We start from the raw sequence: 26,738 nt of genomic DNA, 5'->3' as shown, positions 1-26,738 counted from the left end.
CGAGAACCACGCGCATGCCTCGCATGGATAAATATACAAAAACAATCGAACGGAAATACTTAATGTTGTGAAACGAGTGCACATGCCGGCGAACGAAGAAGAAGAAGAAGAAGAAGAAGGAGGAGGAGGACGCGGTTGGATGATTCAATGGACCAGAGGGCCAGAGGGAGAGGATTTTCGGCATTGAGGCAGGCGGGGAGGATCGATGGGAACAAAGCGGGCAGCATCTGGAACGCGTTAGTGTTCTACGTACCGCGCGCGGCCTCCGCCTATTCGGCTGGGCGTTTTCGGCTGCGTCGCAGCACTCGTACACGCGCACCAGAGAACACGAGAATTCGTCGCGGATCAAACGGGGCCACGTGCGTGCGCGCTACTTGAAAACGCGGTGAACGCGGCTTTTTATAATATCCTCGACGTCGGATGGACGTTGGATGTTGCTGATGCCGCAAGCCTCGAGGAATGTGAAATTAATCTGAATCGAGAGGATATACGCTCGGTATACACTCAATCTTGGACATTGGTGCCTCGTAAATATCGCGTACGCTGATATAAAGAAAGTACACGGCGGTACAATAAAATTTTTCACTAAAGAAAAGATAAAGACAAATGCAACTCATTAGAGAAAAAGAAAATCATAAAACAGACACAGAGGATCCTCGGACTTTCTGAGAAATCCCTAGAAGGAATGAGGATGCTATCTGAAGACTGTAAATGACACACGGAAGTCAATTGGATTTTATGCGAGCTGTCGAACGAGTCGAACTGCAGCGCTGTTGAATAAATGTCGAATTGTATAACTGTATAAATTATATTATATTATATATAATACAATATACATATATGTAACATATACATAATACAATGATTGTATATGAATATGTATATATATAATCTAATATAATACAATATATATGTAATATATACATAATACAATGATTGTGTATAAATACATATATATATATATATATAATCTAATATAATACAATATATATGTGAGATATATATATATATATATAAAATACAATCATTGTATTATGTATATAGATATATTTTTTTTGTACATTACAGAAACTAATTTTTTGATACTTTATTTTGTTTGACAATTACTATTCCTACTGCGTAGCATTCGATGAAGCAAAGTCCAGCTAGAGGGAGAGCTCCTTTGGCTACACGCCTAGAGCCTCCCTGCGCGCTGGTGTGCCTTGATGGATCTCTTGGCGTAGGTTCCCCTGTCCTTGCCAAGGACCGAGCGACATTGGAGACTGTGCGACTCGAATGTTTTTTCGAGGGCCGCTATTGAGACGCAGCATCCTGCGCGTCTGTTGCTTTCATTGAAATTTTAGTTTATCCTATCTATCTCGAGACTGTGACTCCACTCGACTCTCGACTGTCTTTCTTTTCTGTTTATTCCAGCCACGATTCTCTTTCCCTCCTCGATGAAATAACCGTGATCTTTTTCTATCTAGGTTTTTCGGTCGAGAGAATCGTAACGAGATTCGCCGCTCGACAAATGACACGCGTACCTCGACGAACGATTATTTCTCTCCTCGCCGGATTTAATTATAACCGCTGTCGATGCGTACTTTTTAAATACTCGCCACAAACCGAGGAGCGAACGGGCGATTCGTTCGCGAGCGAGAGGGGCCCGCGACAGTGAAAAAGCTCCGTCTTGGATGACTTTTGGTAAAACGACCGGCGATAAATGATATTTACGCCGGCCTGCATTCGAAAGTCACTATTCCGGCGGCTGAAAAGCGACATCTGTTTTTCCCCCGTTCCCGCTGCAGTACATTATTTCGTTTATTTTTAAACCGGACCCGTTGTTCCACATCACAACCACGGGGCCCGGTGTGCCGTAACTCCGAAACACTTAGCCTTTTAATCGGATCGCCATGGGCCAACCAGAAGCCAGGCTGAAAGATATTTGCGTGCAATTTCCCCCCTCCGGTTGATTTATCATCTGATTCCGCGAGTCTAACAACCCCTCTCGAATTTTTATATGTATGTTTATATATATATTTTAGTCGAAATTCATTGTATTGCATTGTATTTCAATTTTATTTAACCGTATCATTGTATTGTAACCTCTTGCCACGCACGTCGAACTTTTTTTTTTTTCTTCCAAAATTGTAATATTTTCTCAGTTCTAAGTACATTTAAAATAGGCAAAACAAATAATAAATTCACCCTAAAAGATAACCTAATGGACAGTGGATCATCATCAATTCTGATACAATATCTGAAGCTTACCAAAATCTATAACAACATATGAAAAATCCCTTCTTCCGATGTCGCTAACAACCTACGAAGTTGATGCGACATTAAATAACTGATTTAAAAAAAAAAAAAAATAAATTTCTTATTTCTCAATCATTTCCGACGAGTTCAAAAAGAAAGCGACGAATTATTGCATACGGTCGCTCGTTATGGTCCGCAGTCAGCTGCCAGCGCAAGTGGTCAATCTGTTTGTATTTCAATTTATCTGAGGGCGTTTTTTTGCACAATGTGTGCAAATGTAACAAAATGAAAATAATTTCAGATAATAAGAAAATTGTATACTTTCACTTTTCTCAACGGCGAGTCGAATGAATGCAGAACTCGAAAATCATTTAGCCGGTCGTTTCGTATGTTTGATACACACGCTGCCTCGTGTGTTTATTGTACGCGACGCGGCGTAAAAAGTATCTTATGAACTCGAGCGCATAACGTTAATGATTAGCATAAAACGATGCGGATCGATTCAGTGTAAAAAAAAAAAAAAAAAAGAAGAAAAAGGGAGAACTTCTATTAGAAACGTATCGACAGAGCGGAGGAGACGATCAAAGGTATAAAATAGAAAACAGCCTTGCCGTGTTTTCTAATTAATTACGAAAAATCAATCCTCGATGATGCGGAACGCACCGTCGCGTGCGTATGAATAATCAATGTCTGCTTGGAAGTTCCTCGAAAGTTATTACTTGCCGATAAATCGAAAGCAAATCGCGGTGGCTGCGCGATATGACACCAGAGTGTCGGCGGATTGTAATTTAGACTGTTTTAAATATGCATGGAACGAGCGGAGATGATATCCTCCAACGAGAAGTTATTAATAGCAGTACGAATCATCAGCGGAACCTCAATGGAAACAAAATCAGAGGATTAATATTCAACAGTTTTATCTTAGCAACTGCCTCTCCTTTTTCTTTTTTTAAATGCTTCATCTTGTCGTACTCTGCGCTCGTAATTCACGTGTCAACATGTGTCCATTCGCACGCGCGGTGTTTCGCAATTTTTGAACTGTCGCAATTTTGTTTCACCCTGTCCCCCTCCCCGGTTTATAACTATTCACGACGCTCCAACAATAGGAACACGTCAGAAATATCAAGCGCATGTCAAAAAGTTAATTTCAACGTTTCGTTGAACACCGTCGCTTTAACCGGTATCACAAAGGATAACGCGGTTGGTTACAACTACGGCTTGGTTACAAAAGACTCGCGAAGGCACACTGATACCACTGGTATCACTACCCTACACCGACGATCTCGTTCTATTTCTTTGTTACGCTAGCACATTGTGCCACGGTTGCTCGGCTGTAACGGCACAACGAGCACGCCGATTATATAGAGTAATCGGCCTCTTACCTCATTACCTTCCGAGAAAAGATCGTACGATTTCTCGATGACAATCCCGCGCTCCCATGCGCAATTGTCCCGAATGCACGAACATTATCAAAAGCGAGATCAAAATCATTGTACTGTGGCCCAGGCCAGGCTGTCTGCTAAAGTCCGCTCCTCTAAAGTCGCTTCTAAAGGTTTGTCGCTCTTGTTTCTCTGCTATTGAAAAATTTACCGTCCGGTATCGGTATCAATTCCACGTTCTCCAGAGTGACTTTCCGATTTTACCAATTTCCAGTTGCAGAACGCGTGAACAGTGAAATGGCAATTAAATTATAATTTTAATCGATTTTGGAATATTCAAGATTCGTTTCTTTTTCCCTAGTTTAATTCGCGAATTATTAATTACTTTCCCGGCCGGATGAAATTAAATATTAAATATTATAGAAACTTTATTATTTCAACGATCGAAGTCCAGATTTCAGACTTTTGTTTCGAAATATGGACATTCTCGTCAAAATTCTTATTAATTTCTGCTCGGACAGGAACATGGTTAGATACGAATTTATTTATTTCAATTGCCATTTCAATCATAACGACTTGCACGCAGGGTATTTCGATGTTCCAGGTTATTCCAGCGTTAATAAATATTCTCATTTGCTCGTTTGTGTTAATATTTCTGTTAGCCAACCAAAGTCAAGTATATATACATATATGCGTGACGCCGTAAAAGTGTTAAAAACGTGTTAACCACGCGTTCGGCTCTAACCTGCCTCGATCTACCTCGAAATCGTCGCAACTTTGCACTTTGCAGAGAGAAGCGGATCAACGACTGCGTATCCGATTATTTGCCCTAACGACACACACTCACGCGTTGCATCGACGTCGACGAAAGTGGAAACGGAAGCCGGTGATTGCACCCTAGAAACTCCCTTTCTTTTTCCTTTTCGATTTTATTTCCTTCTCTTTCCTCTTTTACTTTTGCCTTTGGGAAACCACGGTTGAAAAAAAAAGAAGCGGCCGTTGCGTATCCATCGATTCCACGGAAACGTCGTAATTGGAGCACAGACCTTCCCTCCCACCCGCTGCTTCTTCCTCTGCTTTGCCGAGTTTACCGTTGTTTTCAGGGCTAATTAGCCGCGCGACGAGACCTTTAACCGCCGACAGATATTCGTCGGATCACCGATGTGGTCGAGTTCAGCTTGGATCGAGAAAAAAAAAAGAAAAAAAGAAAGGAAGAAGAAAAACGGAAAAGTTACGAGCTCTGGTGCGAAAAACGTACGAGGTGTAACGATATACAGGGTGTAACTGGTGGTACAAGGTGGGAAGGTGGTGATTCTACATGAAAAACTGAATGAAAAATATAGAATGAAATTTTTTCATACGAAGCTTTGTTTCCGAAGAAAAATGGCTTTGAAGGTTTTATCGAGTATGCGTGCACTTGATAAAGATTCAACTCGACGGATTTCATTGTTATCTCTACTAACATTTGTTAACATTCGTAATGTTCGTACGCGAGGGCATGGGATGTCTGTTTTTCAACAATTTTTTTTTAGTTTAAAAATTGTTGGAAGCGACGTCCACGTTGTTGCATGCATAACTGTGCTCTTCTTATTAAATTTCTACGAACGTTTTCTAATGTGTTATTTTGTAGTTTCAATGTTGCAAACGCTGTAATAATTTTTTCTTTTAATTGTTCAACGTTCGTTGTGTCGCTAGAATACACCACAGATTTAACACGACCCCATAAGTAAAAATTCAGCAGTGGTCAAAGTATTCTTCCATTGCGGCCGATCCAATATTGGTAGTTTTCGTTTAAAAAAGTTTCTCACCTCACGACTGAAATGCGATGGTGCTCCATCTTGTTGGTAAATTAAATTTCTTCGAATTTCAAGAGGAATGTCTTCGAGTAATTGAATTGAATCTAGTGCACGCGTACACGATAAACATTCAAAGCCATTTTCCTCGGAAACAGAGCTTCGTACGAAAAAATTTTCTTCCATACTTTTTATTCAGTTTTTCATGTAGAATCACCACTTTCCCGCTTGTACCATCAGTTACACGACACCCTGTACATTAGTGCGTGTGTCGTTAAGAATGTTACGAACGCTCGTGCTCGAAAAAAATTAAATACATACAGAATAGAAGAACTACCAGTTCTAACGTTCTGCGGACTGGTTCGCGCTAGTTGTTCGCGATCCTTATTCTTATTCTTATTCTTGAATAATAACGTTGCATAATGCTGTCGCAGATATCGAACGCACGTTCTGTATTTCCATATCGAATTTCGTTCGATCTGAGAACGAAATAACAGTTTGTTAACAAACAGACGCTTGTTCCGATCGATCGGGATCGATCGGTCGGTCATTATGAGAGTTTACGTTAAGTCACGTTACAGGGAGGGGTGAATAATCGTTTGCAAATATTTGTAAATGAGGACGAACGTATTACAGGTAAGTGGAAAAACTAAAAAATGAAACGGGGAAACGAACGATTGGAGAATCATTTTCGATATATGCATCTACATAGATGTATATCTTAGTAATTGGTGATTACTTGTCGCTGAATATTAATGGCGCGCGCGTTGGCTACTATTTACGTGGAAATTTCATAGGGAATTAACACTAGGATAAACGTCATTGACTGTGTCGGCATTCGTTCGCATAAATTCCATAACGTTCTTTCTATTAAAGGGATATACATGTCAAGTGTGAAATCATCGGCTGATCACTTTTTTTATTTTTTTTTTTAATTCATGATTAACGTCGCGTCTACCTTCTGGTCGTTAGCGAACTGATCACCTTGTTATTCATCGTGTGTGAGAAGAGGAGAGAACGACGCGCGAGCAAAAGTCGTTTTGTCTCTGCCGCTTGTCGTTGATCAAAATGCATACATCGGACGAAAAACTTTTGCACAATCCTACGCTATCGCTGAAATATTATAATATTTAAAAATAACATCATGAATCGGTCGTACGTTGGTGGCAAACGCGTGGCACATCGTCCGAGGATATTTCGTTTTCGTAACATTGTTCGATGGTTATAGCGAACTTTGTCCTCGCGGAACGGAGCGCGAAGTAGCACGAAATTTTTTTTCCAAGACACGTCTGTACGAATGACAGAGTCGAGCGCGTGATTTGTTCAAATACAATTGGCATTGTGCGAATACTATAAAAAGAGGAAGAGTTTCAAAGAGCTTTGAAGATACATAATAGAAGTAGTGTGACGTGTCTATCGAGTAATATCGCAGAACGCAATTTAACATTCAGAACTCAGTTTAAGATTGTGTTTAAGAAATAAAAAGTCGACTGATAACAATTTTAATGGCTCCATCGCGCGGTTAATAATTTAATGTGTCATTATGATACAGTAAATATGTAAACAAACGAACAGGAAAACGAAAAAAGGAAAAAACAAATTGCATAATGCGGAGCGTGCACGCAACTCATTTGCGATTTAGCCATTATTTTATTAGTTAATTACCGATGTAATTGCATCCCAGACCTGGAACAATGCGTTTCTTTCAATGGAAATCCGACCGGAACACACTCGGCGATCTTTCACGTCTCACTTTGTAATACTAATTGTAAGTGCGAACGTTAACGCTGGGTGATGCTCTGCAAACGCGAGTTACGTGTTACTTGGTCCGTCGTTTTCTTTTAAACTCGTTGCCACAAGATGTTAAAAACGGATTCGAGTTTGGCTTCAAATTGTTCGGACGCTCGTTTTTTTTCTTTTAAACGCATTGAATCATTTCTCGCCTTGTGCCATCTCGATCCTTTGTGCGACGACACTGTGACGCAGGCATCACGGCTGAAAAGAGACTGCTATTTTTTTTTCTTCGATCTCAAAGGAATCAAAGACGATCACTGATCGCCGCAACTTATGTAGCCGCGTTAATGAGTCAGCGATATATTCTCTCTCCGATATTATCACCACCGGTGCAAAACCGAGCGACAGCCAATTAAACCGCACGTTTCGACAAACGTTTCGACGGACCTTGGCTTTCGCAATACAACGAATCGAGAAGCTATAATCGGCCGCGTAATGAATGAAACTCTACAGGACAAGTCACACGTTATGATATCTGTAACCGTTTGGTTGTGAATTATCGTAATTTGCATAAACATCCATAGATTAATCCTTGATGGTTTCGAAAGAGAGGCTAGGAGTGTGTGTAATGTGAGTTTTCTGGAGGTCTCCGCGCGACAACGTGATCGTCTCGAAGAAAAAGAAAAAGAAAAAGAAGAAAAAAAAACAAAAAGAAAAAAGAAATCACCAGCCCGAGTGGAGAAACGGCTAAATAATGCCATTCTAATATTATGTAAGTGGCTGGCGATTAGATTGCTGCTCTTACAAAGCATTATCAAGCATTTGCACGCGATACACATACATATACTGAAATAAAACGAAAAATAACGACGCATGTTTATTCTCGTGAACGAGAGACTCACGGACCGAGTCGTGGACGATGGTTTTTCCACGTACCATACGCTTTCGAACTACGTACGTGCATATACATTTGTCGCAATCGGAATTCACGCGACAAAGTTAAAACAAAGCTGGTTGTTGCGACATGACGAGGCGTGGTTTTTATGCGGTCGTTATTATCATATTATTTACCGCGGCCAGCAAAATCTCGTGTGTACACACAGGTATCTTATTTCTGGTTATTGATCAGAGGCGTGATACGCTACACATGTCCAGCGACGAGAGAGAGAGAGAGAGAGAGAGAGAGAGAGAGAGAGAGAGAGAGAGAGAGGTTGGCCGGGGCATTTATTACGCGCGCGCTCCGAGATCGGTAGAAATGTAAAGGCGTTCTCGATGAATATGGATGGGAAATATAAAAACGTTTCGATAACAAAGTCTATTCTACCTGTGTACAGTCATTTGATCTCTTCCACTCGCGCGTTTTTCTCTTTCCCATTTCATTCCCCCCCCCCCCCCCCCCCCCCCCTCCCTCGACTTTTCACTCCGTCGAACGACGCGGAAAAGTGCAGAAACTCGCGCTCGTGTCCTTTCATTCTTTCTACTTCTCTCCCCTTTTCTGTCCTCTTTCTCTTCGGTTCTTCGTTTTCTTCTTCACGGTATTTGCTCTTTCCTTCTCACTCGAGAGAGAGAAAGAGAGATATGCGTGCGTATCAGAGCGACGCACAATCGAACAATCTTCGCGAACGAGCACGTGAAAGAAAAAAGAAGGTGAAAAAGTAGATGATTTTATTTCTTTCACCTCGCTGTCTCTCGCGGTATCCTTCTGCACTCGTTACCCTTGCCGGGGAACGAGTTTCATCGAAGGATGCAACACAACGGGGAGCCGATGTTGACCCAATTCGAAGTTGAAGTCGTAGTTTTGTAAGATTCGGGTAAAACCGACGAGAGGAACACACGGACGGAGCGAAGATTCGCGCTCCATTTCGGCTGGACAATCGATCGGTTACGCACCCCTTAATTACGTAACGCTCGTGCAACAACGCGATTCACGCGATCAACGATCCTCGACGCACCACGCGCTCGCTGTTAATTATCACGCGCCTCTCGAGATTACTCGGTATTTTTGGCGTGAACCGTGGCGCGGCACGCTCGGCAACGCGCACCTAGAATCCGCGGATTATTCTCGGAGAGGGTGACAGAGCTCGAATATCTAATTGATTATTAAGAACGTATGAACGCGATCGAAATATCAGAGGATACGACGAGAAGCTGCACGGTATATCAACTGTCGAAATTGGAACCAAAAGTGTATCCGATAGCCGTGAAATAAAAAAAAAAAAAAAACTATAGTCGAGGTGGTTGATCAAAAAGTGATTGCTTTTTTCCCCCAATAGATGGACATACGTGACTAACTTTTGTAGCGATTATGATAATTTAAATTTATATCACAATACTACAAATAAATAATGACTCCGTAATTAATTTTAGTTGTTTATATAAAAACATTATCAATATAACAAAATATATAATTACTAATAATTTAACGAAGATTAAATAATGAAAGTTAAATAACGAACGAATAATTTCTACTATGGTTACAATATGTATAAGTGTCTGTAAACATTTCCATGGTGATAATAAAATTACTAATTATTTTTAAATATTCTATTATTTATATTAAATACACATCTCGGCAGAACGATTTAATGAATATAAATATCGTTGATCTAAATACTTCAAAGTAGAGGTCGCTACACTTTGTTTCGAACAGATTTTTATGCAATCTGATGGCTGATCGTTCGAGCTTGCACGCTCTCGTTCGGTGGAAACATTTTCGTCGTTTGAAGAGGAAAAGAACTCATCGTCATTATGAGCTCGAGCTCGTGAAAAATTGTCTGTATGGCGAAGAGATCAAACTACGCCAAGCTACTACAAGTGTCAGAATTGACTTGCTAAATTTGATGAGAATTATCAAATCGTCCTTGGAGTTGTTTCTTCTTCGTGAAAAAACGTGGTTTTTCGTTTGAACGCAGACACTTGCTGGCCGACCTAATATTACAGAATATTACGGATGAAAATTATTTTGCGCCGAGAGAGACTTGTAATTGACGAGCAATTGAAGAAAGATGTAAATTTGGAAGTTCTTGATCGCAAACGTTCAACTTGGAACATTCGAATCGACGAAATCCGATCGTCTGTCAAATTTTCGTGTGTCAGCCACTTGGGTTCTACCATGGTCTCTTCATCCCAATCGACAAATCACACACCAAATTTTATCGATAACGAGACATCTATTCAACATCTAAATCGGCGAACCGACATAATTATCTATAAGTAGATAAACTGTTACACGCGAATAATCCAATCGAATAACACAAGAACTAAATAACAATTTTCTCTCGCTCTCTCTCTTTCTCTCTCTCTCTCTCTCTCTCTATTGCATTGATATATTCCCAACATCACTTGAATTTAATCTCTTTTCGACTTTTCAAAGAGCAAGCAAGACCTTTTAACCACTTGCGCCGGCAACTGATTGCGGACCATAACGAACGACCAAACCGTATACAATAATTCGTCGCTTTCTTTTTCTTTCGAACTCGTCGGTATGATATCACTGGATAGAAATTATTGAGAAGTAACAAATTTATTATTTGTTTTTCGTGTGTATTTGGTTGTATCTAAATACATTTACTGAAAAAATATTGCAATTCTGGGGACTTGCGCCGGCAACTGATTGCGGACCGTAACGAGTGACCAAAACCGTAACGAGTGACCAAACCGTACACAATAATTCGTCGCTTTCTTTTTGAACTCGTCGGTATGATACCACTGGATAGAAATTATTGGAGACCTAATAAATTTACTATTTGTTTTTCCTATACTTAAATATACTTAAAACTGAGAGGATACTGCAATTTTGGGACAAAAAGTTCACGACGTGCGTGGCAAGAGGTTAATAACCGAATTCCCGCAAGAAGGCGATTGTTGCACAGTTCGAGGAACGTAAATAGTTAATGACCCGGCGAGTAATAATTTCACGGCGAGTAAGAAACTTTCGGAGTCCTCTTGTCGCTTGAAACATCGTTGTTTCGGTCCCAAACGTTCCCTTTGTTGATAATTCCCTACGCGTAGATAGCCCAGAAGTTGATATATATAAACTTTGTTACAACTATCTCTATTATTCTGATATCGTTGCACGTGAGGCTACGAGAGCCGGGTAAAGCTGGGAGAGAGAGAGAGAGAGTAAAGCTCCTCGATTCCTGGAATTTCGCCTGTGCTAAACACAACCACGGGCATTGTGCTCGGCTAGACAATGTAACGTTGACAGTCGTGTTTTATTTCGGGAGTTAGTTAGCCCAACTAACCTCGCGACGCTTTAACGCGGCGTTCTATGCTAGTACAGCATGTAGTTATGTCTAGACAGAATTTCATGGCATTTGAACATATGTGTGTATGTATATATATATACATATTTCGAGTTTCGAGAAAAATTCGTGCAATTTATCGCTCGCGCGAATGATTAGTACAGACGTAAAAAAAAAAAAAAAAAGAAAAAAAAAGGTGAAAGGTGTATTTGTCGAGAAAGGTCCGATCAAACGCAATGGTTCGATTTATTATTCACGGTCGTTAAATCGTCAGAGGTCGGGGAGTAGCTCGATGGCACTGAAGGTGCATCGGTGCAACGTGATTCGATCGAACGAGTGGGAAGAGGTTAAACAACGAGGCTCGCTCTGCGCGAGTGGCCCTACAATAAAAATGCCATTAGGTCGATTTTAATTAAGGACACGGTGAAAGATTTATCCCGGCTCCCATCGCCCCTCGCGCTCCGATTTAGCTGTTTATGCAAACCAGCGACTTCGCCCTTTGATGTCGACGCTTTGCGGTGCTGGCTCTCTGCGGCTGCACGTTTTCCAGGCGGAGCGGTACTTTCCGATCTCGAGCAGGCCCATCCGCGAGCCGGAAAATGGAAAATTGAAACGTGAGGCTCCCTAACGCGAGACGGCACTCGGACAATTGGAAATTTATGAGACAAAGAAGAAAAATAAACACCGTGAGAATCTTGCACTTTTGCCACGCGAATTTCAAATACATATCGCGCCGCCTGAAAACGAATCTCCTCTTCCTCGAGACGCAGGATAAGCAAGGCCAGTCACGTTTCAGAGAATTGTTTCCCACCCTGTTGCGGCGGGAGGGAGGAGATCGAAATTCGGTCGAAAGCGTCAAGTGGTCGACCGTGGAAGAAATGACGAATTGGTTCGGGATTTTCGAGAGGGTCCAGGCCTGCTGCCTGGTGACGACGAAGACGGCGAGGTCGATGACGACACGAAAGGCAGGAAAGAGGCCTGAAGTAAATGGAAACTCGAAGAAGAAGAGGGTAGCGGCGTGAAGGGGGGAAACAGGCACAGTCAAGGGAGGGTCACTGGGTCAGATGCGTTGCATGCCTCCCTCTCTTTCTCTGCCACCCTAGTTCGTATTCCCCGTTCTCTCGCTCTGTTTCTTTCGCTTTCTCTCCCTCGTGTCCGTTCGTTCTCTCTTCCTCTTTCAATCTGTCACTCTCACCGCCGATCTCCGTCTCTTTCGCCGGGAACACATGGCCCCGCGTGTGCACACGGACTGTCTGGCAGGAACACGCACGCACGCACGCACCTTATCGTTCGAGCACATGCTGCGCACAGATTAGGTTGAACTGAGACGACCAGCGTGCTAGTACGCGTTCGGTATTAATTTCCACGTGGATTACGTGGGATTAATTCGAAACGAGGCACAAGGTATGACAGGATGAAAGGTAAAGAGTATTGCAAGATGAATGTGAATCTGAATTTTTGACGACGTGGTAGTCGTGGTAGATCGGGGACCGTAGAAGAGAAGCGGAGTCGAGGGAAGTGGTGTGGCGAGTGTGTACACCGGTGCACCGGTATCCTCTTCTCTCTGAACACGAGAGTCACGTGCTCGTGCGTCTCACTCACCTGCCAAGCGTGCTCATATCATCCTGCTCGCGCGCTGGTAGCTTCGATCACCACGAACGTTGGACGTCTTCGTAGCACTTGTCACGTAATTACGAGAGAATACGTTGTACGCTGAGTAGTTGACACCTCCGCACTGAAACGAACCCCGAGCACTTGAACGAGAGGCGACGATCCGAGGCTGCGGAGGACGAACGTGCGTCGACCGATCTCGCTGGTCAAACAGACGCACTCGACCCGCGGCGACGATCGATCGGCGAATACTCGGTTTCACTGGCCGGCGACGTGTAACCGACAATGATATTGGCGTTGACGACAAGCACGGACAACACTCCAGGGCTTCGTGACGAACACCACCGGCCGGTCCCAAACGAACGCCGTTTACGTCATGGTTCTTGATGATGGAGGAGGTTCCCGTCGCGACGTGACCCGCTGATCTATCTCTCACTCACAGCAAGATGGGAAGATCGATGTAGCCTCCGGTTGAAGAGAGAGAGTGAGAAAGCGCGCGCGGACGCGCGCGCACACACACACACGCACAAACGCACGCACGCACGCACGATTAGAAATTCCAGTTGATCCAGCGGTTGTCTTTGACTCGGCGATCTTCCGAGTTGGCGAACGGAAGAGAACCAGCCGAAGCGGAAGAAGGGCGACGAGGGACGAGCCAAGGTGAACGAGAACGATCGACGACACCGGCTTCAAACGATCCGTTTCGCGATTTTCGACACTGTTGTAACGCGCGAGAACACGCCGCTCTGAAACGCGTCGACGACGACGGCGACGACGACAACGGTGAGCAGCAGAACAGCAGCCAGCAACAGTAGCGGTAGCGGTAGCGGTAGCAGCAGTAGGCCGCGAGAGCGAGAGAACGAGCGAGCGAGCGAGAGAGAGAGAGAGAGAGAGAAAGAGAGAGAGAAAGAGAGAGAGAGTCGGTGGTGGAAGAAACCCCCCCTCGAGCAGCGGGCATACAATGGGAATAATCACCGCGTCTCGGAGCGTCGGCTGACTGACTGAAGCCCCCGAGGACCGAACGGGATGAGATTCGGAGGCGCTGCCTCTGGTGGTGGCCGGCGCGGCGCGCCGCGCCACTCCGCGCCACTCCGCACCGCTTCGGCGCCCGCGCTGCGCCGCTCTCTCTCGCCACCCCGCCGCGCTCCTAGCCCAGCGTGTGTTCGTTCGTCTTTTCTCTCGGTCTCCCGCGCTCTCTCCCTCTTCCTTTTGCTTTTGTTACTCGGGCTCGTTTCCTCCTCGTCGCGCGCGTACACGCTCACCGCCGCGCGGCTGCCCCTTCCTCTTTCCTTCTTCGATCCGCTACTACGCGCGATCCGCTCGTCGACGCCGGAGATCGTGTCTTCTCACTCTGTTGGTCGCGTGGCACGTTCGTTGCTTCCTTCTCCTTCTAACTGGCTTTCCCTCTCTCTGTCGCACCGGCGCGGTTGTTCGTTCTGCGTCACGGTCGGTTCTGACGCGCGCGGCCGCCGCCGCCGCCGCCGCCGCCGCCAGGCGGTGGCGGTGGCTTCTCTCCGCTGCCACGCCCCTTTTCACTCGTACGTCCCGCCTTCTTCCTCCGACACCCACGCGAACGCGCGCGCTCTACCCGCTCACTGCCAGAACCACCACCACTACCGCCGCCGCCGCCACCACCACCACCACCATCGCCACCACCACCAGCACCACCACCACCGCCGCCGCCGCCGCCGTCGCCGCCGCCTCCACCACCCGTCAGCGTCGTCCTCGTTCACGTCCTCGTTCTTGTCTTCGTCCTCGTCTTCGTCCTCGTCCTTGTCTACGCTTTCGTCTCCGACTTCTTTGCTCCGCTACTCTATCATCCTTGTAGTCGTCGCCGTCGTCGTTGTCTTCGTGTTGCGCCGCCGCCGCCGCCGCCGCCCGTTGTCATCCGCTTCCCCGAGCATTTCCGTTCACCTGTGCACGCCCGTCTACCTTCCCTTTTCCTCAATCCTTCATCCCGTCCGTTGTTCTTATCTAGACCGCGTAACGAGATGCCCCACCGTTTCTGTCCCTTTTCGACGAGCTGGACTTGCTAGCAGCCCCGATCGTGTCTCGTGACGCTTCGCCTTTGTTTTCAGCGGATTCTTGAATTTCTAAGTTCTCGCTTTCGCGGAGAAGGGACAAAAGCGCAAGGAAAGAGAAGAAGAGAAAGAGTCATCGCGTGTCATTCGAAGACAGTAAACGCCGTGGCGACGTCTGCCACCCCTGAAATTTCCATCGTTTCGTAATCAATTCCTTTGGACACATCGAAATTCGCAACGAAGCGTCAGAGAATGGATAATATTTGCTAGAAATCCTTCCCAAGTTCGAGCGGAAAATTTCCAATACGACGGCGTCGATTCGTTTGGAGTTTGCCGATTTGGATTGGCGAATGAAAAGGCTTGATAGCGACGCGGACGACGCGACTGGCGCTGGAGTCACGCCGGATCAGGTGCGGCGCTGCGCATTGTCTATTGTTTCGGTCGGAGGCGGCGGTCGCGGCACAACCCCCGGCCGCCGGTGACGGCCCTACGACGGAACCGTGGAGGTGGTGGAAGCCGACCAATGAGAGCCGAGGCACACCCGCGCAAATCACAATGCTTATTGTTGTCGCCGTGCTGTCCGCCCACATCCCTGAATCGTTTCTTCCACCTCCGCCGGGGCTCCGGCTCCTGCAGTTCGGTCAGGTAGAAATCTCTGCAGATGAGCAGTTGCGACGCCCTTTTGTTAACCTGCGCCGGAATGACGTGCCACGCACGCCGAGAATTTTTTTTGTCCCAAATTGCAACATTTTCGTAGCTTCAAGTATATTTAGATGTAACGCAGGAAAAAAAATGATAAGTTTGTTGCTTCTTAATCGGCGAGATCAAGAGGAAAAGACTGCGACAAGGTTGTTGTGGTTCGCGAACCAGTTGCCAGCGCAAAGGATTAATATCGTTGACAAATAACGTAATACTTGTACACGAACAACAGCATTCAACGCGTTCGATTTTATTTGCGAAAGAATTCGAGAAATGGAGATTGAAACTAAAAGTCGACAAGCCAAAAGTTAGCCACTAGTAAGATAGAAAGTAGAAAAAAAAAAACGCGATCCTGAAAAAAAAATCTGATAGCTAGTGGTGTGTACGAATGATTCCTTGGCTCTGGTCGTTCAGTTTCAGCCGAGTCGCGTACAATCTGCCGGTTGCATTCGCCTTCGTCGTCGCGGCTGTGTCAGATAGAATATCCTGTCTCGTCTCCATCTCGCGCGCGTGCGAGAGCAGGTACAGATCGTGCATGTGGTGCGTTGGCTGTGTGTAAGGGTGGCAGCGCTCAATCCTCCCTCCCTCCCTCCCTCCCTCCCGCTGGCGCCCCGCGCCACCCTCGCTGTTCCTACCGGCGGCGAGAGGAATGGACGAGAATGGCGTCGGCGCGCATCCCTTTCATGTCCTCCGCAGAACCCATTCCTCCCCCTCTGCCCGCGACTGCTGCTACTCGTCCTCCGCACCAATGCACCCTTGACTTGCGCCCCTTACCATCCCCACCGGCGCGCTAAACAGAACAGAGACACGTATATACGCGTGCGTTCGCGCGCGCGCTATCCTATACGCGTGTACACGCTTCTCTCTCACGTACGTATCACGAGGCGTACGAGGTTCGTCCACTACTTCACGGATGCGCCCTTTTTATCGACGGCCACAAAACGCGGCGATGCGCTTTTTCCTTCGTGGACCACCACCACCACCACCACCACCACTACCACGTGCAACCCTCTCCCCAAAATGCGGTCCTCGAACCGTTTTGCCAAGATTATTTCGATTCAGAGCGCTGAACGCCGCACTCGAGACGCGTATACACGCGTTTCCCCGCTGAAAGCCGTGGCAGCAGTTTGTATTTCCTCTCGACCTTGCAGACACGGAACGCCGATTAATTAACTATGAAAAATTTTCATTCCGACTTCACGCGGGATCACCATCTGCCCCGATTCCTTTTTCCGCTCGTTGGCGGGAAATGTACGAAATTTGGAAAAGAGTTACCATTTTCCTTTTCCACTCGTCACACGGTGACTCTGTGTTACTTCCATGCGGCAATATTCCATCGGTAACGTGCTTAGTCGCCACGACAACTGCTTTTTATTTGATTCGGTACCTCGACGAGCGCGCAAAGAGTTTCTAATTGTGATCGTTTTGTTACGATTGGCGAACGATGCGTGAAGCCTGAATTGTTGAACGATGGAGAAACCAATGCTCTGACTAAGAAAGGAACTGCCTTATTATCTTTGTTCTGTTACTTTTGATTAAATTTCCTTTTTTTTCTTTAAATTCCTGTAAGACGTTGATTTATTACCATTCGTGTCGGAAACGGATATGGCAAGGCACAATAATTTTTTACAAAGAGGCAAAGGTGTATTTATGTAGAAGTCGAGAATAATAGTAGGTTTCTACTGTAAGTAGATTAGGTTGCGTTCTTAATTAGACACACAGACGGTAGACTCAAATGCAACAATCGTTTTTTAACGAGAGTTAAAAACAGACCGTCATCGTACGACACAATTCGAATTGTTTTCATTTAAAATCACGTCGAGAATCTACCGTAAGTAGATTAGGTAGTGTTTCTAGTTAGACAACCAATGCTCGCCAATACATCAAGTTAATCAACAATGAATATCTCAAAACAACGAATTCTTGTCGACAAAAATCACGTTAAAAATCGCACGTTAAAATTTTACCGTAAATAAATTGGGTAGTTCCTAGCCAGACAATCATCAACACTCGCCAATAATCAATAATCTCTTTCCGATGCAATGAATATCTGAAAATGACAAACAGTTCACTCTCGAACGACACAATTAATCGAATATCTCATCGTTGAAAATCACGTCGATTTTAAATTGCGGTGGATTTCTACTGTAAGTAGAAATGTTACAGTACAGTGTCCCTAGTCAGACAATCACACTCGCCAGTAGATCCAGTCATAGCAACGAGTATCTCTAAATAACGGAATGTGACGTACAGACAAGTCCTGAACAACATGGTTAATCGAATTCTTATCGATTGCGGTAGATTTCTAGCGTAAATAAATTAAGTAGTTTCTCGTCAGACAAACACTCGGTAGTAAACTCATCTACAGCAATTATTTTTCAACTCAGAATATCTCAAAATAATAGAATGCGACATACAGACGATCTCTAAATTCTTATCGATGAAAATTACCTTAAAAATTGCTTTAAATTTTTACTTTAAATGGATTAGGTAGTGTTCCCAGTCAGACGACTAACGCTCGTTGATAGATTCAAATACGATAATTAATTTCCAATGAATATCTCAAAATAATGGAATGTGACGTGCAAAGAATCCCTGAACAACATAATTAATGAAATTTTCATCGACGAAAATTAACTTGAAAATTTTACTGTAAATAGATTGGGTAGTCCTATTCAGACAACGCTCGCCAATACAAGGTAATCAATAATAAGTATCTCAAAACAAGTTAATCATCCAACGAGTATCTTAAAACAACGTATGTGATATGTGACGTACAAACAATCACCAAGCAACATGATTAATCGAATTCTTATCGACGAAAATTATCTGAAAAATTGCGGTAGATTTTTACTGTAAGTGGATTAGGTAGTGTTTCTAGTCAGACAACCAACGCTCGTTAGTAGATCCAGCTACAGCAATTAATTTCCACTGAATATCTGAAATTAATGGAACAACATGGTCAACCAAACTCTTATCGTTGAAAATCACGTTACACACGAAATTTACAATTAGAAAACGTGGAGACAACGATCGTGTTCTCGGGACATCTTTCATAGTAACGCGCATAAATCTCAGGCGTAATAGAAGCCTCGCGTTATTCGAGGATTGTCCAGGCGGCCGTTTTTCATCCGGTGGAGCAACAAAGGCATTCCCTCGGTGGAGGGCGATATTATCGTCCGCAATAAAGCGACAAAGTGGCAGACAGAGTTGTAGCGCGCGGAGCATCAGACAAGCGGAAACGAGGTCTAAATTTCGCCGTGGTGCGGTCGAAATAAAACCCTCGGCTGAGTCCCGGGTTGTTTTCCGTTTTGCGTTTAGGCTGCGTGCGTACCGCTGCGTGCTGCGGATTTGAAACGTCCGCCCGTACGGCGCGATTCGTTTCGCCGCTGAAGACGACGACGACGACGACGACGACGAGGAGGAGGAGGAGGAGGAGGAGAAGGAGGAGATGGGTCATCGTTATGCGTTGCAGCGTATTAACCAGCGCGGGATACCATTCTATTCCGGTAACGGAGAGGCTTGCCGAGTGCGGGAGCAGACAAGAACAATGAGTGTCGTACGTGTATTGCATCTTCCTTCCGAGTGTGCACCGTTCTGTGGCTTCTGGTAGTGGGTGTAAAAGCGAGAAGGGACGCGAGTCGAGTGACAGAGAGGACGAGATTTATGCACGACGATGACGACGACGACGACGACGACGACGACGACGACGACGAAGACGAAGACGAAGACGACGACGACGAAGTCAACGACAACAAGGCGGGACATTTTGCTCCGGACGTCGACGACCACCACGACCACGAAGAACATGGAAGAAGGGGAAAGAGGAAAAGAGGCAAGCAGCAGTGGCAACGGATAGAAGAAAAGCACAGAGGGAATGGAGGCAGAAGAAGAAGAAGAAGAAGAAGAAGAAGAAGAAGACGACGACGACGAAGAGGAGAAGAAGAAGAGGACTAAGAAGACGAGCAGCAGTCGTGGCCGCTTGTGAATGAACGTTGGCTCACGACCGTTTCCGGCGCTCTCTTTCGCGCTCTCGCGGCTCTAGCCTCGTTCTCTCTTCGTCTCTCTCGTCGTTCGGCCACCTCGCGTCCCACCGTCGTGTCCCTTCGCCGGATTCTCTCGCTGCTCTAGCCTTCTTCTCCGCTGCTCTTCTCATGAATGAGAGTCGGCGCGCGGCTCTCGCCGATCCCCAGAAGACGGAGAGAAGGAAGCGCGTTCCTCGGAGGAATCTTCGGGTGTAACGGAGAGGCGTCGAGCGAGGGAGAAAGCGAGGTGGAAAAAGAGAGCGAACGGACCGTTAGCCTTAAGCCAAACGGTTGCAACGAGGCCTGCGACGAATTTAGAACAGGAACCGTGAGCAAAGAGAAGAGAGGAGCACGTTCGAGCTACGGCGTTCGCCCTCCTCGCCTCTCTTTATCATCCTCTTCTCTTTCACCCCTGTTGTCCCTTATTCTTCTTCCTCTCGCCGCTTTGTTTTGCTCCCATTAATAATATATCGCAGTTGCCGCTCTCTCTCTCTCCCTCTCTCTTTCGATTCTTCTTTTTTCACCTTGGCTTTTCTTCTGCCTCGCGTCGTCCTCGTGCTTCTTTTTCGCGCGCATCACCCTCGCCTGGCCCATCCGGTGATGCGAGTCCCGAGCCCGATTATAAATAGTAACCTTTGTCGGACGCTTTTCTTTGGCCCTCTATCGTTTCATCGTCGCTTGTCTCTCCAGCTTGTCTCTCCGAGGCTCCGCCAGGCTGAGAAAGATGCTTTCCTCTTGCTGGTGACTTTTTCACTCTCGACGTTCGCCGACATTCGTCTGTCGCACGTTGACGAACGTACGAATAGAAAGCTTAGAACGCGTGGCGATCGCTTCAGCGCGCCTGACAGGTGTCCGATGGCGATCGAGATCGAAGCGCGGTGTTTCGCGCGGCCATAATAGGCGAGTGCACGCGCCGCTTTGCGCGTAGGCGTGTGCATCGCGCCGCGACGAATAACGGGAACCGGCGAGTCGCGACCGGAAAAGAGACTGGCTCAGGTGTTTGCGAAAATCGTCAAGGTCGACGATCGTAAGATTCGCGCGCGCTCCAGTGTGTTGTAATTTGGCATTGAGTTTTATTTAACGAAACACAGATATTCTGGTTTTATAGCTTGCCTCTCAGATCTATAAGACACAATTTTCAACTGTCTTTCCGGACCTTTCTTCCAATGCAGTCCACACACATAAGGCAAGCAGCTCAACACTAACACAACGTACATCGCGCATCCATCCACATGCGTACACACTATACATGATTTATAGTTGTTCCTAACACAGTGCAACCGATCAACGGTTGATCAACGATAGTTTTCGTTGATCGGATCGTTCACAGGAGTTAACACTGGAATTATTAAAATGAAACTGGCCAAAACGACCAGTTTCTAACTTTTGTTAAACATTTTATAAATAGTTCAACTCTCAAGCGATCCAGAAACAATTTAATTTCAACCTGTACAGAAACATATAATATATCATTTAATTGTCAATAAATTTGATTGTCCAAGTATTCGCGAGGTTAGCAATTCATTGTTAATTTCAAGTTCGGTTGGACAAGACACGTCCAGTGCTGTGATATTAAAAACTAACATCAATATGGGAATACCCAGTTCCAATTGTTGTAACGATTTGGTGTATTTTTAAAGATTTAATCCTTTAGCTACTGTTGTTGATGCCTATAGGCATTGCTCGAATCAAACTGAAAACGCTTATAGACGCCCGCCAAACGTTATCGACAATAATTGCAGCAAATTTCAGGTTGGCTCGGACGTAAGTGAATTCTAATTCAATAATTACATCTTGGTCGTATATTATTTAAACGTGATTAATTTCACGGTTATTGAAAATGACTGGTAATCATTTGATGAAAATAAAGAGGTATGGTAATGAATTGATCGCAAAAAGATGTAAACGTGTAGTGTGCAGAAAACATAACAGAAGAAGAGGGACACGTTACGAATGTAAAAAATGCGAATTAGGATTATGTTTCGAATTGTATCAAACTTTAATTGATTATTAAATATATCATGAAATGAAGTTTAAACTTGTTGAATTTTTAACGTGTGTACTAACGATTCAATACAGAATACGAATAAATAAGTAAATAATATTGGCTTAACGTAGTGCAATTCAGTGTTTCGATTACTTTCAATATACTTCCTGGGAAGTATACGTTGTCAGAAAATTTTTCTATGTAGGTATTACATATTTACTAAAAATAAGTTTTCGTGAAATATTCATACATTCCGTTGTATTGCAAAGATTCTCTACTTTCTTGTCTTCAATGTCTCCCGATGGAAATTTTATGCTCTAATAGTTCTAGCGTTAACGACGGAGTGAATTAATTGGCATAAAACTAGGCGGGAATACGAATATGAATATCTCGTAAGGGCAAATCTTCCATCTCCTTCTTTCTCTTCTTACCGTTTAATCGATGTGTTTTTGTTGGTATTTACGAATTTACCCAGACAGTCGCGTAAAATTTTGTTTGGAAACGGGAGCGAGACTGCCAGTTAGTAGAATGAGAAGCTTTTAGTCAGACATTGCTGACTTGAACTTTCCCAATTGTAAACAACCAACTGTGTATCACAGACAATTTTACGACCTGACAGATCGATCGACGCCACGCGTTTTACGAGTCACTCTTTCCCCTCCCCAAAAATTCACTCTTTCAGTCGCCGAATGTCGAAGAGCGTGAAGCCTAAACGTTCAAGAAGAAGCCAACTCCTCGCCAGCAAAGAACCACTGTTTCCTCGTCTGCTGCAAAGTGGATGCGTGTCATTGTTTCGCCAGCGCGCGTTTCCCCTCTTTCAATAGCTCGTTTAATCGCGACACGCGAAGCGAACAGCGGTACAGAGAAGTAGCGCTCGCAGAAAATCAGATCGAGCGGAGAGACTGGACCCTTTGTTCGGACCGCATCCGTTCTCATGCTCGGGCGCGGAGTGATCATTGCGGAGCTGTATGAAACGACCGAAGTAGACGATCGAAGTTTCATACCGCGAAGAAAACGCAACATGGCCTTTCTCCATGGTTTTCGAGATCTAATTGCTCGTCTATCGCGGTCTGTTGGCAGACAGACAATGGCGTCAGGTACGAAATTACGATAGCAGCGTCGACCGTGCGAATATAACTGGGAAATGTCGATGGAATCCGCGTTATCTCGATGGTCCCGGTTCTTTTGTATCTATCTGGCCGTGAACATCCTCTCTGAATTTTAGATACAGCCCTGCGCTATGCTCGGTGAGGATAGAGTGATTCAAAAGCCGAGAAATTTCCTATTTCTTACCTGATACATGTTAATACACTGGCGCGCCAAATTGAAGATTCGTTGCAAACGTTAATTGTTGAAGATTAAACAATTTAAAATCTATTAAAATAAAATGAATAATTCAATTTGTTAAGATGAAAAATGTTTGGATACCTTTGGTGATTCCTGTGACGTTGTAATGTAATTTTGATCTCGTATTTGCTTGCAATAACTTAGAAATCACATTTTATTGCAAGCATAATTGTTAATGATAGTCTCGCTAAATATATATCGTGACGTGTTGATCTAGTGAACAATTGACTGTTTGGATACATTGGTGATCTCTGTGAACTTCAATGCAATTTTGTATTAAAACGTTTGCAATAATTTAAAAATCAACAAATTGGCAATTGTCAATGCTATTCTTGGTAAATATATACTACGTCCTGTTGAATAATTATTAATGAATAATTGATTGGTCATCTGCATGTAATTTAGAATATTTGCAACAATTTAAAAAATCACAACATTTTGTTGCAAATGTAATTGTTAAAGATCACCTCGCGAAATATACACCGTGGCCTATTGATGTAACGAATAATTGACTGTTTGGACACTTTGGGCAATCTCTGTGAGCTGCGCGTAATTCTGACCTCGTTAATTTAGAATGTTTGCAATAATATTTACAACAACCGCGGAAACCCGAAAGACTGAAATCAGGGGATAGCCAATGCGCTGTAAATCGTTGTCAATCCACGCGCGTTGATGTTAACTATGTGTACAATCTTCGCAACGTTGTCTAAACACTGCCTATTCAAACATCATTTAAATATAGCTAAATATCTGTAGGTGTCGCGCGAATCGTTGCCTACAATATTCCGCGAGAATAACCACTAACTGCGCGTACAATTAGGAAGAAAAAATCGATATGATGATGCAGATGGACTCGAACCTCTTATCGTTAATAAATTAATAATACAATTAATTTTAAGAAAAAAAAGGAAAGACTGAATGATATAAAACAAAAATAACTCTCACAAACACATGCTTTTTAAATTTTCTATTATTTTATTCGGAAATATGATTAATGGTCTCAAACGACCGCCATTTTCTCGCTCGCAAATACGGGCTCTTTTCAAACCCTTCAGTATCTCAGTGGCCGCCCTGTATTTTGCATCTTTGCGCGAAAATAAAATTCAGTCGATTCCTCCGGTAATCTGGGTCAGTTGTCACGTTCTGTCTTAAAAACGTCTTAATTACCTGCTTTATCAATTACCAGCAAAACAAAACCAAAAAAAAAAAAAAGAAAAAAAGGAAAAGACGATCGCAGAAAATTTTCCAAGGAAGCCAGGCGTGAGAGAGACGAAGGATCGGTTCGTTGCCACGATAAAAAAAAAAGGTGTATCCGTTACCGACACGCGCGCGCGCGCGCGCGGCTGCGTGTGCACGCGCAATTAAAGCGACGTGGCCGCACAGTGCGGATCACTGTTCTCCGCGCGGCTGCGTTCATGAATGAACGCCCGGTGCCCCCGGTGAGTCAGGCTGGAAAGAATGGCGAGGATATTTCATAAAGGCGAGTGGAGAAAACGGCTCGAGGCGCGCGGCACGCGGCGAACGAGCGAGCGAGCGAGCGAGCGTGTAAAGGCCGCGGAGAGAGCGAGCCCCGATGCCGCTCTCTCGCGCACGCGGCTATTATTATCGCGTCTCCGTTCTCGTCCTCTGTCATTCTTTGCAGCTTCGCGCGCCGTTACGCCGACGCGCACGCTCAAAAACAATAAGCAGTTTGTACTCGCAACCGATAGCAACTCGCGGTTCGTGTTTCTCTCTCTCTCTCTCTCTTTTGCGCGGTGAGTATCGTCGTTCAATTCGCCAAAGTTGCACGCGTTCGCGGCTGAGTGGAGAATTGCAGGCAGCTGCTCGAACCGGGACCAGCACATCAGCTTTGTGCGGAATATTTCTCGTTTCAAACGAGAAGGTTTTTCTACCATCGACACGTTTGTAGAAAGCTTCTTTCGACCTTGCTACAATATATACACGGTTGTACACGTGAAATAACGTTTAAATTACGCGGCCAGTGAGAAATTATTTGGTGCGAAAGTTGTATGATTTTGAGGGTGGCAAAATTAATTTTTTGCGTGTGTCGGAGGACGTCGAAATTTGAAGGTCAATGCAAAAGTAGAGACGACCATGAAAATTTCGAGAAATTGGCTCGCCATATTTTGCCAATCTAACTTGAACAATTCGTCATTCAGTCGCGCAATTTAAAATCATCTTGTGCATCGTTGCACTTTGTATGAACCTGTTTCTTCCTAGTTTGATGGCTGCACAAGCTGAAATTGGCGCAGTTTCGTAAGAACAACGAAATAGAAAATTCAATCGATATTGGAAATCACTTGGAAACTATCGAAATTTAAAATTAAAATCTAGTAAACGACTTTCCTTGGCGACGCTGGACGATATCAAAGAACTAGAGAACGCGGCCGTGCAGAGCAGAGCAGAGTCTGCTCGTGTAAGTGTGTAGGCGCGAGCAGATCGCGAACGGTTCGGATCTCGCGACTAGACGAGTTAATCGGCCACGGAAGCACAATAAACTCGAAGATAATAAACGAAGCGCCGCCGTCCGTTGGTTTACCATAATAATGCCTTCCATCATGCCAGATCACTGCAGCCACCGAAAGCCACCCGAAACGAATAGAATGCTATAAATAGGCCGGGGATCCTCTCTCATTTACTCGCTTACGCTTCTGCCTCTACGCTTTCCACCGTGCCGCGTTGTCCCCTCTGCTGCTGCTCCGCCGGTTCTCCATACTTCTCATCTACCGCCTCTCTCTTTGTCTCTCGTCGTAGAAACTCCGAGGCGCCGATCATCATCTCTCTATCTCAGCGGCAACGAACGAGCAACGCACACACAGGAGAGCCGCCCGCAAACGCGCGGTTATTTCCGAGAGAGAGAATTTGCCCGCGAGATACGCATTATTACGCTTACTTTTCTCTCGCGAGATTACTACCGCGCGCAACGTTCCTCCCAGACAATCTTCCGATTTCTAAGCAACTGTGTTTTTTGAAATTAAACGAGTCTGAAAATACGAATCGAACGATGTCCATGACTTTTCTCCGACGACGTGTAAAATCATCCTCGGCGTAGTAAAATCCACTCTACTCCGACTTGCCGGAGTGATCGGCTACCAGCGAGGCCTTTAACCCCACGCGCTGGCAACTGGTTTGCGGACCATAACGAGTGACCGAAGAAAATGTCAAATTTCTTTACAATCGAATAACGTAATAAACAATGTTGGGATTCGCTGATATGATAACAACTGACGCTCATCCCCACTATTTCTGCCAATTCACAGAATACACCATCCCTTTTAACCTTGCGCTGGCGAACTCATTGCGGACCATAACGAGTGACCGAACCGTACGCAATAATTCGTCGCTTTCTTTTTCTTTTGAACTCCGTTTAAATAGTCAAATTTAAAATAGTTTAACTCAGTTTAAACAAGTTTGTTGAATTCAACGAAAAATGTTAAATTTCTTTACAATCGAATAACGTAATAAACAATGCTGGGATTCGCTGATATGATAACAATTGACGCTCATCCCCACTCTTTCTTTCTCGCAGTGCCAATTCACAGAGTACACTATCCCTTTTAACCTTGCGCTGGCGAACTGATTACGGACCATAACGAGTGACCGAACCGTACACAATAATTCGTCGCTTTCTTTTTCTTTTGAACTCGGTTCAAATAGTTA

General features: G+C 44.7%; 1 protein-coding gene across 3 annotated transcripts in view; it reads right to left on the bottom strand.

Annotated features, from left to right (window-relative positions):
- The window catches only part of LOC122536361 (transcription factor SOX-5), a 166,596-nt gene that overhangs the window by 79,546 nt on the left and 60,312 nt on the right, over nucleotides 1-26,738 (bottom strand). Inside the window, exon 1 of one of the 3 annotated variants that reach the window (XM_043668676.1) lies at nucleotides 12,991-14,010. The exons of 1 other annotated variant lie outside the window; for it this stretch is intronic. In XM_043668676.1, coding sequence (XP_043524611.1) covers nucleotides 12,991-13,007 — 17 coding nt within the window. In that variant the 5' untranslated portion in view covers nucleotides 13,008-14,010. Of the gene's footprint in view, nucleotides 1-12,990; nucleotides 14,011-26,738 lie in introns of those variants that run through there. One more of the 3 variants, XM_043668674.1, reaches the window with a different exon arrangement.

Source organism: Frieseomelitta varia, unplaced genomic scaffold (assembly GCF_011392965.1).
Source record: "Frieseomelitta varia isolate USP_RPSP 00005682 unplaced genomic scaffold, Fvar_1.2 scaffold_823, whole genome shotgun sequence".
In the NCBI taxonomy this organism is placed as follows: domain Eukaryota; kingdom Metazoa; phylum Arthropoda; class Insecta; order Hymenoptera; family Apidae; genus Frieseomelitta; species Frieseomelitta varia.
The sequence above is the reverse complement of the archived record's forward strand: the minus strand, read 5'-3'. Positions and strand labels throughout refer to the sequence as shown.